The sequence below is a fragment of the Copadichromis virginalis genome, linkage group LG12 (assembly GCF_057382275.1).
Source record: "Copadichromis virginalis isolate Kocher_CV1m ecotype Utaka linkage group LG12, C_Virginalis_male_GT1.1, whole genome shotgun sequence".
NCBI lineage: Eukaryota > Metazoa > Chordata > Actinopteri > Cichliformes > Cichlidae > Copadichromis > Copadichromis virginalis.
In genome coordinates this window covers 17,243,226-17,255,710 of record NC_140629.1, presented here as the reverse complement: position 1 = coordinate 17,255,710, position 12,485 = coordinate 17,243,226, and the positions used below count along the sequence as shown (strand labels likewise).

General features: G+C 38.3%; 1 protein-coding gene across 2 annotated transcripts in view; it reads left to right on the top strand.

The window, feature by feature from the left end:
- Positions 1-12,485, top strand: part of bin3 (bridging integrator 3) — a 37,622-nt gene that overhangs the window by 11,576 nt on the left and 13,561 nt on the right. The window contains exons 2-5 of one of the 2 annotated variants that reach the window (XM_085475068.1): positions 2,588-2,636; positions 6,378-6,418; positions 10,525-10,586; positions 12,163-12,299. In XM_085475068.1, coding sequence (XP_085331194.1) covers positions 2,588-2,636; positions 6,378-6,418; positions 10,525-10,586; positions 12,163-12,299 — 289 coding nt within the window. Of the gene's footprint in view, positions 1-2,587; positions 2,637-2,809; positions 2,975-6,377; positions 6,419-10,524; positions 10,587-12,162; positions 12,300-12,485 lie in introns of those variants that run through there. The other variant, XM_085475069.1, reaches the window with a different exon arrangement.

The following is a 12,485-nucleotide window of genomic DNA, read 5'->3' as shown; positions in this document are numbered from 1 at the left end:
GTCAGATTCTAGTTCTGAGTTCACAGGACTGGGCTTACCAATGTTTCTAAATGTGACAGCCCCTACAGAAATATTGCTGTGTGAAGAAACAGTAGCAATGATTCTCACAGTGACTACCATCCTCCCTCTTTCTCATTCTCTCCCTCTACTTGCAGTTGCCCTCCCCAAAGCACACTTCACCCGGTGTGTTTGCCAGTTCTCATGAGCAGCTGAAGAGAGTGACCACTTTTTTTTGGCTCTTTGCTGAAGTGCACATATTCTGAATCTATAATGTTACAAGCTTCCTTCATTTTTTTCCCCCCAAAGCAAGTGTGTCATTTGATACATTAAAGGGAAAATTCACACTAATATAGTGACAGTTTAACAGATCCTCTTGATGTAAGCACATTTGGATCCAAACTGCAGAGAAACTGAAAAACCCAAGAGCATTTAAAGCAAACATTTAAATATACGTACCTCTTTTCCTTTATAAAGCACTCTTGCATAATACCCTTCTGTTGTCTTTTTGCTGTGGATGTCATGATTTATAGCTTGACACACCCATTAAATAAGAACAAACTCAAAACCTGCTTCCAAATGTTGGGCAATCTTGGCAAAAAGTTTCCAATCAGTTCCCTGAACTTTTGGTTTAAGGACAACTATATTGATCTTGTAAGATCAGTCAGTCATTTCATGCACCGTACAAAAAACGTATAAACATAATTAAAAATGGCAACTCTCTCTGTTTAATTAATTAATTTCTTATTATTTCTATTACTTTTTCCTCTTCATTTTATACCAGTAGTTGGGCTTAATTGTTAAAACTGATTAGTATCTTTCATTTCTGTAGTGACTTACTTTTTTTAAATTGTAAGTTGTGCCTAAACTGTAGCTTAATTCTACACATAGACTTCAAAGTAAAAGTGTTGCAGATCACTGGTTGTAAATGCATGTGCAGAACAAAAGATTGCGTTAACAAATAGAACCATCATCACAAAATGTATGTTCAGCTATATTAATAGATGGGATATGTAGTCAATGCTTAATGTGTGGTTTAAGTCATAAACTTTCTGCTGATTTCTTCTTATACTGTCTGACTGGGCTGAAGTGCTTCTTTTATGGTTGTTTTGTCTTAAATCTTAACTGATCTTACAAGAGGTAGTGTGGCAGTGTGGAGGCTGTTTCTTCTTGTTTTAACTTTGGGAGAACACCAATCTAAAACTCTCCGTGTTTAAATCTCCAGCTGTTGTGCTTTGGGTAAACAATCCCAAACAGTTTCAAAGACAGGTACGTGGGTATGTAATGCACGTAGTTTGACATTACAGTGTACCTATCACCTCATCGGAGAAAGGTGAGTCAGATGAAGCTGAGTAATTTCTGTGGGTTTTTTTCCATGTTGGCTCACCCAAGTAGTGACATAGTGGGTGAAACTAATCCCCGAGCGAAAGCAGCAAAATGTTTTCAGGGATTTGTAACTGGTTTTTATTCTTTTTATTATTATTATTTACCAAAAAAAGGTTGTCACCAGGTCAAAGTCCTTGTTATAATATCAAGTACCAGAAAGTCAAAATCAATGTAATTCCTAAGCCACCAGTGAAACTTGTTTTTTTTTATGTATTTTCCCCCCAGGCTTAATCATACTGTTTTTGTTTTTTTTGACCATGTTGAGTTTTGTGATTGAGCTGTAGTCAAAAGGATCTTCCTGACACATCTGTAGCTTTCCCTGGTTGCACAATAAGGTCCTACATCACACCCTCACTTTTCCATCTCATTAGTCTACACACCTTTCTTTTGACACAGCTGCTGCCTCACCCTGGCTGTCAGTAGCAACTGTCCATCATGTAGCTTAGATTTCAGACCATTAGTGCAACATCAATGACAACGTACAACATAGAGCAAATCACAATGATAAGGCAGTGTTTTCTGTCTCATGGATATCCAAGGCACTCTGATGCGCTGCAGCAACTTATTAAGGCATAGGCAAGGGTTTGAAATGGGGATAAAAGATTGTGTTTTAACTAAGACGAAACAAGTTTTTTTCTTTTTACTGAAAGTAGAATCTCTGTGTCTTTTGCTTCCCGAGTGAAGAAAAGTTGTACTTCATCCTGAAAATTATGTGAAACTATTGCAGATACAGTGAGCCTCGTAACATGTTTTGGTGTTGATTGTTGTCATGGCTTTGTCTTTTTGAGTCCTGGTATATGAAGGTGGTTTGGGGGGGGGGGAGGGTTGCTATTTTTTTGATGTTATAACATCTGCATTTGATTGCCAGTTGGGGTCATGTAAAATCACACAGATGAGGGGACAACCACTTCTGTTAAGTGACATCTGCTTGCAGTGGCAGCCAGATGTGATCAGTGATGACACAAAGTTAATGTACATGTCACTGACAACATGTGTGAGAGGAACAGGGATTGACAGCCTCAGATTGTCTGTGTCAGTGATCTAAAAGAGGCACTAATACACCGGTAGACCTGAGCTGTCCTTTAGTTGGTCATCATGCAACTGTTGACAATTTAAGCATTCATTAATCTCACCTTTTTGGTAATCATTTCCTGTTGCTTGTATCTGTCAGCACTCATTGCATGTTTTTTCGTGTTCATTTCAGGATCCCGTTCAAGATTGGACAACCAAAAAAACAGATTGTCTCTAAAACTGTAAGTCACAAGAACAAACTTTTACTCTATCCAGACATTCAGGTAAAACAGCAGTTTAAAAGCTGTAGTTGTTGAGCTTCACGAATGGTACAGACCACACGAATAGTAGTCTAAATACTGTCGTCCACAAAGATTTATTAGATGTCAATTTGTCTAAGTCTTTCAAGGGGGCTGAGGTGGTTACCTTGAAGTGACAGTGAGAGGGTGTTCTTCTTGCTGGAGAAAACCACTTCCACCATAATAGGTTTGTGGCCTGGCATTTAGACTGTGAGACAGGGATTCCAGCTTCCTGTGCCATCCTAGGCAAAAACCATGGAGTGGGAGAGATGGTGACAGCTGTGAGTAGGTCCAAACTCAGATTAACTCTGAGATTAAAGCAAAGTTTTACTGTGGGAGTCACAGACTAACAAACAGCTCAGTTTTATCACAATACCTACAAAGGCAATTGTATCATGATATAATTCTGCGGTACATGATGCATTATAGTACACCGCAATATCTATGTTTAAAAAAGACCTTAAAAAGTGAAAAACATTGTATACATTCAGTACAAGCGGTGTCACTGTTGTATGGATTATTAAGATTATTCTATAGTTTACGTTCCCTTGAGTGAGTGTGGAAGGGTCCTGATTTATTTATTACAATGGCTACCACACAACCAGAACAACCTGACACCAATCACTTTATCAGATCCAGTTTTCCTACCCAAGGAACACATTAAGGAGTGGTGGTGAATACGAGTGCATGGTTAGCACGTACAGTAATGCATGGTCAAACTGGTTTTCATCACCAAAAGTTGCTAGTAATATAACTGGTATACAGAAGAGTGCAATAAGTATCTGCCTCAGAATAGCAAATCTAGTCTTGTAGATAAATTCAATGGGAAAATCAGTTAATCTCAGAAGAATGAGTAAAAAAACTAAATGAACACCAGATCTCAACACAAGTGCCCAACACCACATAGCCTGCAGTTACACATGCACACCCCCACACAACAGTGCTCTGAAAAATTCCAGCCAAACAAACAACCAAAGCTGGAATTAAAGTATGAGCGTCAACCACAGTAGCACACCAAAATGTTACTCCAAACAGAAACGTCCACACTAACCAAAATGTCCAAGATGCCAACAAAGAGATAACCAAGCTACTGCAAAGCTCACAGCAATTCAAAATAGTTAATAGAGTCAAAGCTACCAGACAAAACTAACAAGTTAAATATTGTACGCCAGGTACAAATTAAGGAGTAGTGACACATAAGTGTTCTTGGTTAGCACATACAGTAATGCATGGCCAAACTGTTTTTTATCACTGGAAATTGCTACTAATATAATTCCCAAACAACACTCCTCTGAAAAACTTCTAGCATCAAACAACCAAAGCTGTAATTAAAGTATGAGCATCAACCACAGCAGCACACCAAAATGTTACCAAGTTACATATTTTACAACACTATTCAAGTTTAAGTCTACAAATAAACCACTTAAACCTACTTAACTGAGAGACTCATTTGGCTATATTCGCCAAAAAGGATATCTGAAACCCTAAATTCATGGACTTAACAGCTGAGCAAAATACTAGTGCTGCTCTCTTCCAACCGCAAAAACTCTAAATTGATGTACCCGATCCAAACTAATGTTATTTAGAACTGCAATACTAATGATCTGAACTTCTAGAACTTCCTAAGATGTTAGTCACAGTCTAAAATACCATAACAACTTTCGGCTGTACTCAAAAAGCAATTCAATTTAGATGACCATTTAGCAAACTGCAAACTAAGTTGATTAACAAGGGCCCAAACTTTAATCTTACCAGTAGGTCTAAAGATCCTGGACAAGGAAGGAAGGAGTCCACGCAAGAGGTTTAGTTAAATATAAAATAATTTATTAAACATAACCTAGTCATTTTACCTGCATTTCAGCTGCTCAAACCACTGTCCGTCAATCCTGGTGCATAATCCTACAGGTAAAGACCGTGAATACAGTGGGGCAAAAAAGTATTTAGTCAGCCACCGATTGTGCAAGTTCCCCCACTTAAAATGATGACAGAGGTCAGTAATTTGCACCAGAGGTACACTTCAACTGTGAGAGACAGAATGTGAAAAAAAAAAATCCATGAATTCACATGGTAGGATTTGTAAAGAATTTATTCGTAAATCAGGGTGGAAAATAAGTATTTGGTCACCTCAAACAAGGAAAATCTCTGGCTCTCACAGACCTGTAACGTCTTCTGTAAGAAGCTTTTCTGTCCCCCACTCGTTACCTGTATGAATGGCACCTGTTTGAACTCATCATCTGTATAAAAGACACCTGTCCACAGCCTCAAACAGTCAGACTCCAAACTCCGCCATGGCCAAGACCAAAGAGCTTTCGAAGGACACCAGGAAAAGTATTGTAGACCTGCACCAGACTGGGAGGAGTGAATCTACAATAGGCAAGCAGCTTGGTGTGAAAAAATCAACTGTGGGAGCAATCATCAGAAAATGGAAGACATACAAGACCACTGATAATCTCCCTCGATCTGGGGCTCCACGCAAGATCTCATCCCGTGGGGTCAAAATGATCATGAGAACGGTGAGCAAAGATCCCAGAACCACACGGGGGGACCTGGTGAATGACCTGCAGAGAGCTGGGACCAAAGTAACAAAGGTCACCATCAGTAACACACTACAACGGCAGGGAATCAAATCCCGCAGTGCCAGACGTGTTCCGCTGCTGAAGCCAGTGCATGTCCAGGCCCGTCTGAAGTTTGCCAGAGAGCACATGGATGATACAGCAGAGGATTGGGAGAATGTCATGTGGTCAGATGAAACCAAAGTAGAACTTTTTGGTATAAACTCAACTCGTCGTGTTTGGAGGAAGAAGAATACTGAGTTGCATCCCAAGAACACCATACCTACTGTGAAGCATGGGGGTGGAAACATCATGCTATGGGGCTGTTTTTCTGCCAAGGGGACAGGACGACTGATCCGTGTTAAGGACAGAATGAATGGGGCCATGTATCGTGAGATTTTGAGCCAAAACCTCCTTCCATCAGTGAGAACTTTGAAGACGAAACGAGGCTGTGTCTTCCAACATGACACTGATCCAAAGCACACCGCCCGGGCAACAAAGGAGTGGCTCCGTAAGAAGCATTTGAAAGTCCTGGAGTGGCCTAGCCAGTCTCCAGACCTCAACCCCATAGAAAATCTGTGGCGGGAGTTGAAAGTCCGTGTTGCTCGGCGACAGCCCCAAAACATCACTGCTCTCGAGAAGATCTGCATGGAGGAATGGGCCAAAATACCAGCTACTGTGTGTGCAAACCTGGTAAAGACCTATAGTAAACGTTTGACCTCTGTTATTGCCAACAAAGGTTATGTTACAAAGTATTGAGTTGTATTTTTGTTATTGACCAAATACTTATTTTCCACCCTGATTTACGAATAAATTCTTTACAAATCCTACCATGTGGATTCATGGATTTTTTTTTCACATTCTGTCTCTCACAGTTGAAGTGTACCTCTGGTGCAAATTACTGACCTCTGTCATCATTTTAGGTGGGAGAACTTGCACAATCGGTGGCTGACTAAATACTTTTTTGCCCCACTGTATGTCCAAGTGGGAAAACAAATGCCTTCTGAAGTAATCATTGTTGCTGGAAACAATTATATTTCGCACATGTATTTATTGTCCGTTACAATTTTTGGAGTCATTATTTGTACTATGCCAAAATGCTAATATACCTGCAATGCATTCTTTATTTTAGGTTGAAAGAGACTTTGAGCGAGAATATGACAAACTCCAAAAGTAAGTTTCCATTATGCTTTATAAGACTAATGAGGTAGACAGTGACTAAAGTTTCTCTGTGTTATTCAGAGTTACATTGGTATTAAAATAAACATTTTATATTTTACAAAAATATGCATGTGTTACCAAGTGTTTTCATGTTCATGTATTGTTTGTTTTAGCTTGGTGCTTTGTATATATTCAATATCTTAATGTCTGTCATTAGTCCTTCTGCCAACAAAAAAAATCTGTAATGTTTTTGTATTATTTATTTTATTCTCATGAAATGACTTAATTTACAATTACTAGTCAGGATTATAAAGTAAATAAGAAATCTGAAATAACTAACAGTTATTTTGACTGCATATTTACATTTTAAGTATTCCTTTTTGCACATGTAGTTTTTCTTTTTTCTTTTCCAGCTTTTGGTAGTTTTGGACACTGTTTTTTCTTGACATGAAATATTAAGACATTTCAAACTTGGCCACAGCTGAAATATCAAATTTTTACAATTTAATGTCATCATGGATATAGAAATTCTGTTAATGGTCTTTATTTCAGTTTCTCTGTGAAACAAAGGCAAGTAGGGATCACATAATTTAAAATTCAAAACTTGTAAGCTCAGTACATCAGGCCCAGTCTTACTGGGAGGCTGAGGTTACAAAAACTCCCTGAGGGCCCAGCAAAATGAGTGGGAGCATCATTTTCCTCTCAGGTTTTGTTGAGTAGGAGGGCCCTTTATCAGGAAGGTGTGGTGCCAATAGACCTTATAGATGAGTCAGAGCAGCAGGCATGTAGAGACATTTAGGTTCTCCACCCTAGAGATCCATATCAACACTTCATGGTGCTCCTGTGGTCTAAATGCAGTATACTTAGTAGTAACTGATACCTGTGTTTGCAGTTTGTCCATCTGACTGAAGACATTTAAATTCTTCTAGTACAAAAATAATCTGTACTTTAACACTCTCCCATATTGAAGTATAGACCAATTTCAACATCATTTTAATTTTAGTGTTTGAATAATCTCTATGATCTATAACATAGAGAGCTCTATTTTCTATTATCTGTAGTACCAGCAGTGTAAAACAGATTTCAATCTCATAGAACTAGCCTTGACGAGAAGAACAGGCAAAACCCAAATGAGATCTGAAAGGTTACATGCAGATGTATATAGTCTCTCTGTATGTGCACACTTTTCCTCTATAACCTGTTGCATCCTCCAAATTGATGATGGTCATATCTTGCCCTCATATCCTGTGTACATCCTGCTGGAAACATACCTGATAATTTCCTCTGAGCCTGAAATATCATTGCTTTGTTATCTGCATGTAGTGTAAAAGTGGCTTTAAAGTGCTAGCTGATAAAGCATTTAACACAAGATCATCTTATTCCTTCTGCTATATATGAAGCATATTTGTACTTCATATGTGTTAAGTATAAGTAGGTATTGACTTGTGGGTTCAGACAAAATTTAAACACTATTGTGGAACAGTAAGTGAAATTCCACAACTTAACCAATATGGATCACAGTGTTTTACTTTTTCTTTGTCGATGTTATTTGATCACTTTTTAAGATCAATATTTTGTAATAGCAGTATAGGAAATCCAAATGTCCTAATATACGGCTGTGCAAGTCTATGTGAAAAAAGTTAAACTATTTCAGTGACAAACTTAAATTAGTCATGTCTAGAGGTATTAAAATTTGATTTAGTCTGGTACAATTCTTGGTTTTAGAGTGATTTACATGGAATTGCAGTTTCTAACCTCAGTCTTGTGTGAAAAGCAATGAGCCGGAAAGCAAATCAGAGTAAAATGGTCATGTTGCAATGTATAAGTGATATATTCAGCAATTTTCTTTAAAAGTCTTGAATGCCTTTCGTTTTCACCACCCTGTGTGGCATGGCGGCTGTGGCTGCATGGGTAGAAGGTTTGGGGCATAGGTACAAGGAGCAGCAGCTGTTCCAGTAGGTTACTCTATTAGCACCTTTTGGGAAGAGACTCCACGCTGGCATGGCACTCATCCAGGATGGCTCTCTCTCACCATCAGTTCTGACAGAGAAGGGAAAATGCAGCAGTATTTTTAAGTAGGTGGTAGTGTCTGGAACATGACTTTCACATGCACAAATAACCATCACAAGAATATATTCTGAGTGTACTGGGCTCAGAGCGCACTGGTTTGTTTACATAGTAAGATACTTTCACCCACTATCTTACAAACTAATATGCATGACTGGCAGGATTATGTTTTTTTTTTTTATTTTCCTGATATTATATTTTTGCTTGGTATTGCTTAGTCTAGTATTGCAGTCTAAACATTTAGTTTGAGTTGTCAAATATCTCTACTTTATGTAATCTCAGACAGAAATGCTAAGATTGACAACATATTACAATTTCAAAATGTTTATGACAATGTCAGAATCAGTTATCAAGTTGCGGCTCTAACAACAAAATGTTATCATATGAAGATTTTATGTCACCTCAGAGTTTAATTGATGCAAAAATGTTCTCAACAACAGAGGAAAACTGTGATGACCTGAACTTGTCACACTGACTCTCCTCGTCCAAATATGTGCTAAAAATTGACTTAATGTAGTGAGACGAACACAGGAAGAATCTCTCTTGATTACTAGATACTCTCCAAATCTTGCCTGAAGCATTGATGATAAATTTACTACAATTTGAAATGCCTGTTTCTGGATATTTGAAACATAAGCGTGCATTTTCATTAATTTAGAGAAAGCCTAATATAGCTTGTGAGACCTAGTTCTATCTAATTGGTGAGAGGGACACAAGAAGTTACTGTGGAGATTGTTCTGACAGACTGTTTTTTTCTTTCCCGTGGTGTGAACAGTATGGGATGAAATTACATCATTTACTGCAAATGACATTTTAGGAACAACCTCCATCTGGTCTGTGGTGATTTAGTATAAAATCCTTTAACGTCAAAAGAAACAAAAGCTTAAAGAGAACATGTTCTGTTTAAAAATATATATATATATAAAAATAATTTTACTATTTGTCCTTTCTTGGATAAACAAACAAAAGAATAAAAGAAAATCCATTTGCAGATGAAAATCTAAAACCAAAGTTGTCTGTATGTTGCATTTTGGGAGACTTGAACTTTTCTTTACGGTCCTGTAAATGCTGCTTTTTAATCAGCAGTCATTTTCAAACCCTTCAGTTTAACAGTTTAGATTTGGTTAGTGTACCTGTGAGTATCCTCAATCGTTCTTTGTTTCCCAGCTGCTAAACCGAAAAAAAATCTAAAACGTTTAATTGGAGCCGCTTGACTTCCAGTTTTGGTTTGCAGCTCTGAAAGAGCTCTACTTGTTCTGCTAGTGTCTTTATATCTTGTGGACATGCACAAAAATGGGATTACCGTTACTGACTTCCTATTTAATATTGTTCTTGAAAAACAAGGATGGAAGCAAAACCTGACTGCACCACATTTTTCATCAAATAGGAGTAGTGTTATGAAGGTAGTCTCAGGGGAGATTCTAAACCCCTTGTTTGCCTTAATTGATATAATGAATGGCATGTGTTTTCAGCCTCCATAGTCTGGTAATTGCCATTTTTAACACACATCAATGGAATATGTGCAGTGGAATGATTGAAGACGTTAATGCTTTTGAGCGGAAATGTAGTTGACTGAAGGATTCACACTGTTGTTAATTAGCTAACAGATTTTATGTGGAATCAGTCGAATGTGTAATTCCTTCTTAATCCATATTGTTTTATGTCTTTTTTCGAGGTTTGTGTTTTCTTTATCCTTGTCAATGTTTTTGTCCAACTGAACGGGTTCAGAGGGATTCAGGGATGAATCGATTTGAAAGTATGCATTCCTACTTTTGTAACAGTGGAAAATTTTTAAAAGTTCAGGCCTTGATTTCAATTTTTTAGCATTTAAACAGCATATATCAATTGATAAACCTGAAGGTATCAGTAAAACCAGGCTCACATTAGCAGATACCAACGTTTGACTGATGTATTAATGCATGCCTACAGCTCATAAAGTAAATCTTGACTTCAGTATAGGTTATTAATTAATCCAAGTTAGGATAACTGATTCTTTACTGTACTACGAGACAAGAAGCGCTCTGATAATCAGTCTTCTGCTTGTCCCACAGGCTGGAGGATCAGACGAAAAAGCTTCACAAAGACATGAAGAAAAGCACAGAGGCAGATTTAGGTATGTTCTGTCACTTACTTGGCGTTGCCGCCTGGTGAGCCATTGATCAGCACTTGTTCACCAACATACTTGATGTTACTTGGCATGTTTTTCAGGGCCAGAAAGATGTTTGGGTGCCTGTGTTTTTCTTTTTTTTTTCCTGTGCTGTGTTCGATCTCCAAATGATATGACATGAAACAATTGTGTGTGAGTCTCTACCTTAATCATTTCCTTTTTTAGGCTTTTGTAGCTGTCATAGCAGGTGTGTTTTTTGTTTTTTGACCATGTGATCTATATTCAGTTGGGGATCCTGGTTTACCATCTCTGCCATCATTTATCCATGTATTTGTCTGCCACAAAACTCTTGTTTACTAAAGATTTATTTGCCGATTTGCTGGTTTTGTGTTTTTGTATTTGGGAAGTGGTAGTAGATATGGCCTGTGGTAAGTAGTCACTTGTGGGGGTGGAAGAGCGGGGACGGATGGAGCAGTGAGAGACTTCTTCATTTCCTCTCCTTTGTGCTCTGCAATATGAATGTCTGCATCATCAAAGTGTCATAGCTGTCAGGGCCTCATTATCGTTAATGGATTCCATCTGTTGCACAGGTCCCATCTCCACTAACTGCTACCAAACAAAGAACTGGACCTACTCTGCATGTCAGCACTGCATTTAATACACTTCTCTCTGTATCAAGCCAAATGTGTTTATATGCAGCACTCTAGCGAACGTGCTGACAGTCATCTGGTGAGGGCCAGTAATGTCTTTTTAAGGGATGCTCCTGTACACATGCCAAATTAGGCTAAATAACAGAAGGCAAATAAAATATGTTAACTTCTCTTGCCTCAGGAAATTGTAAAGGACATGAATTTCACCTTCTCCCTCACTGCTAATAACGAGCCCTCAGGTCACCTTTTGATTTTCACGACCCTGTAATTAAAATGTTTGTCAGATCAAGCAATGTATTACTTGTGCAAACTGAGAGAGATGCAGAAACGCTACACCGTGATAATTGATTGGTTGAAAATTGGTCCCAGGGGAGTGTGAAATGACCAATGACTGTTCCAAATCTCTGTAAAGCCCATATTCAGTGCAGCTCCTGTCGTCAGCTTGTGTCTCCTCAGTGCAGCTCATTTGTTTTGACAGTGAAGCCATATACTGATACATGCTCTGTGTCTAAACAAAGTGGCACGAGTGCAGATTAACGGTAATTGATGCTGTCAGTGTAGAAAAATGGCAAAAAATTCTCGTTGCACTGGTGAATATTCAGCGCGGCAGGCAGCCCCACCACCCCCTCAGATTTTTACAATGGGGGCAGCACTGTGCCATTCGAGTTGTGCACTTCCCGACAGGCTCACTTTTGAATACCCTACTTCATATAAAGTGATGAAACGCTTAAAGCTTCAGTTTAATCCACAAAAATTGCGTCCACAATTTCAGAACAATGTAAGAGTCTTACATGGAATTAGATTAAAATGTGTAGATGCAGACATCTTCAGTAACCATTTACAAAATCGGTATTTCTGTTTTCACGAAGTTAACTGTGTTTTAATAGTATTTTCTGCTTTGTGTGTTGCATGCATATTTGCATGGCTGACAGCCATGTCTAAGGCAGCAGTGAAGATTTCCGCAGACCTCTTGAGTAACCCGCTGTGTGAGCAGGATCAGGCCTTCCTGGACTCTATGACTGCTTTAGATACAGCCATGAGAAGGATGGATGCCTTCAACCAAGAAAAGGTAAGACTCTTTCCCACACTTGGCATCTTTATTATATTGCTCTTTTTCTGTTTTGGCTTTTTGACACAGTGATTTTCTTCAAATCGTTTGAAAAAATTCCGTTTCTAACAAGCAAAGTAGGACACTAAACAAGGGTTTGTTTTTTTGTTTTTGTTTTTTTGAAAATGCATGTTTTCATATTTGTCA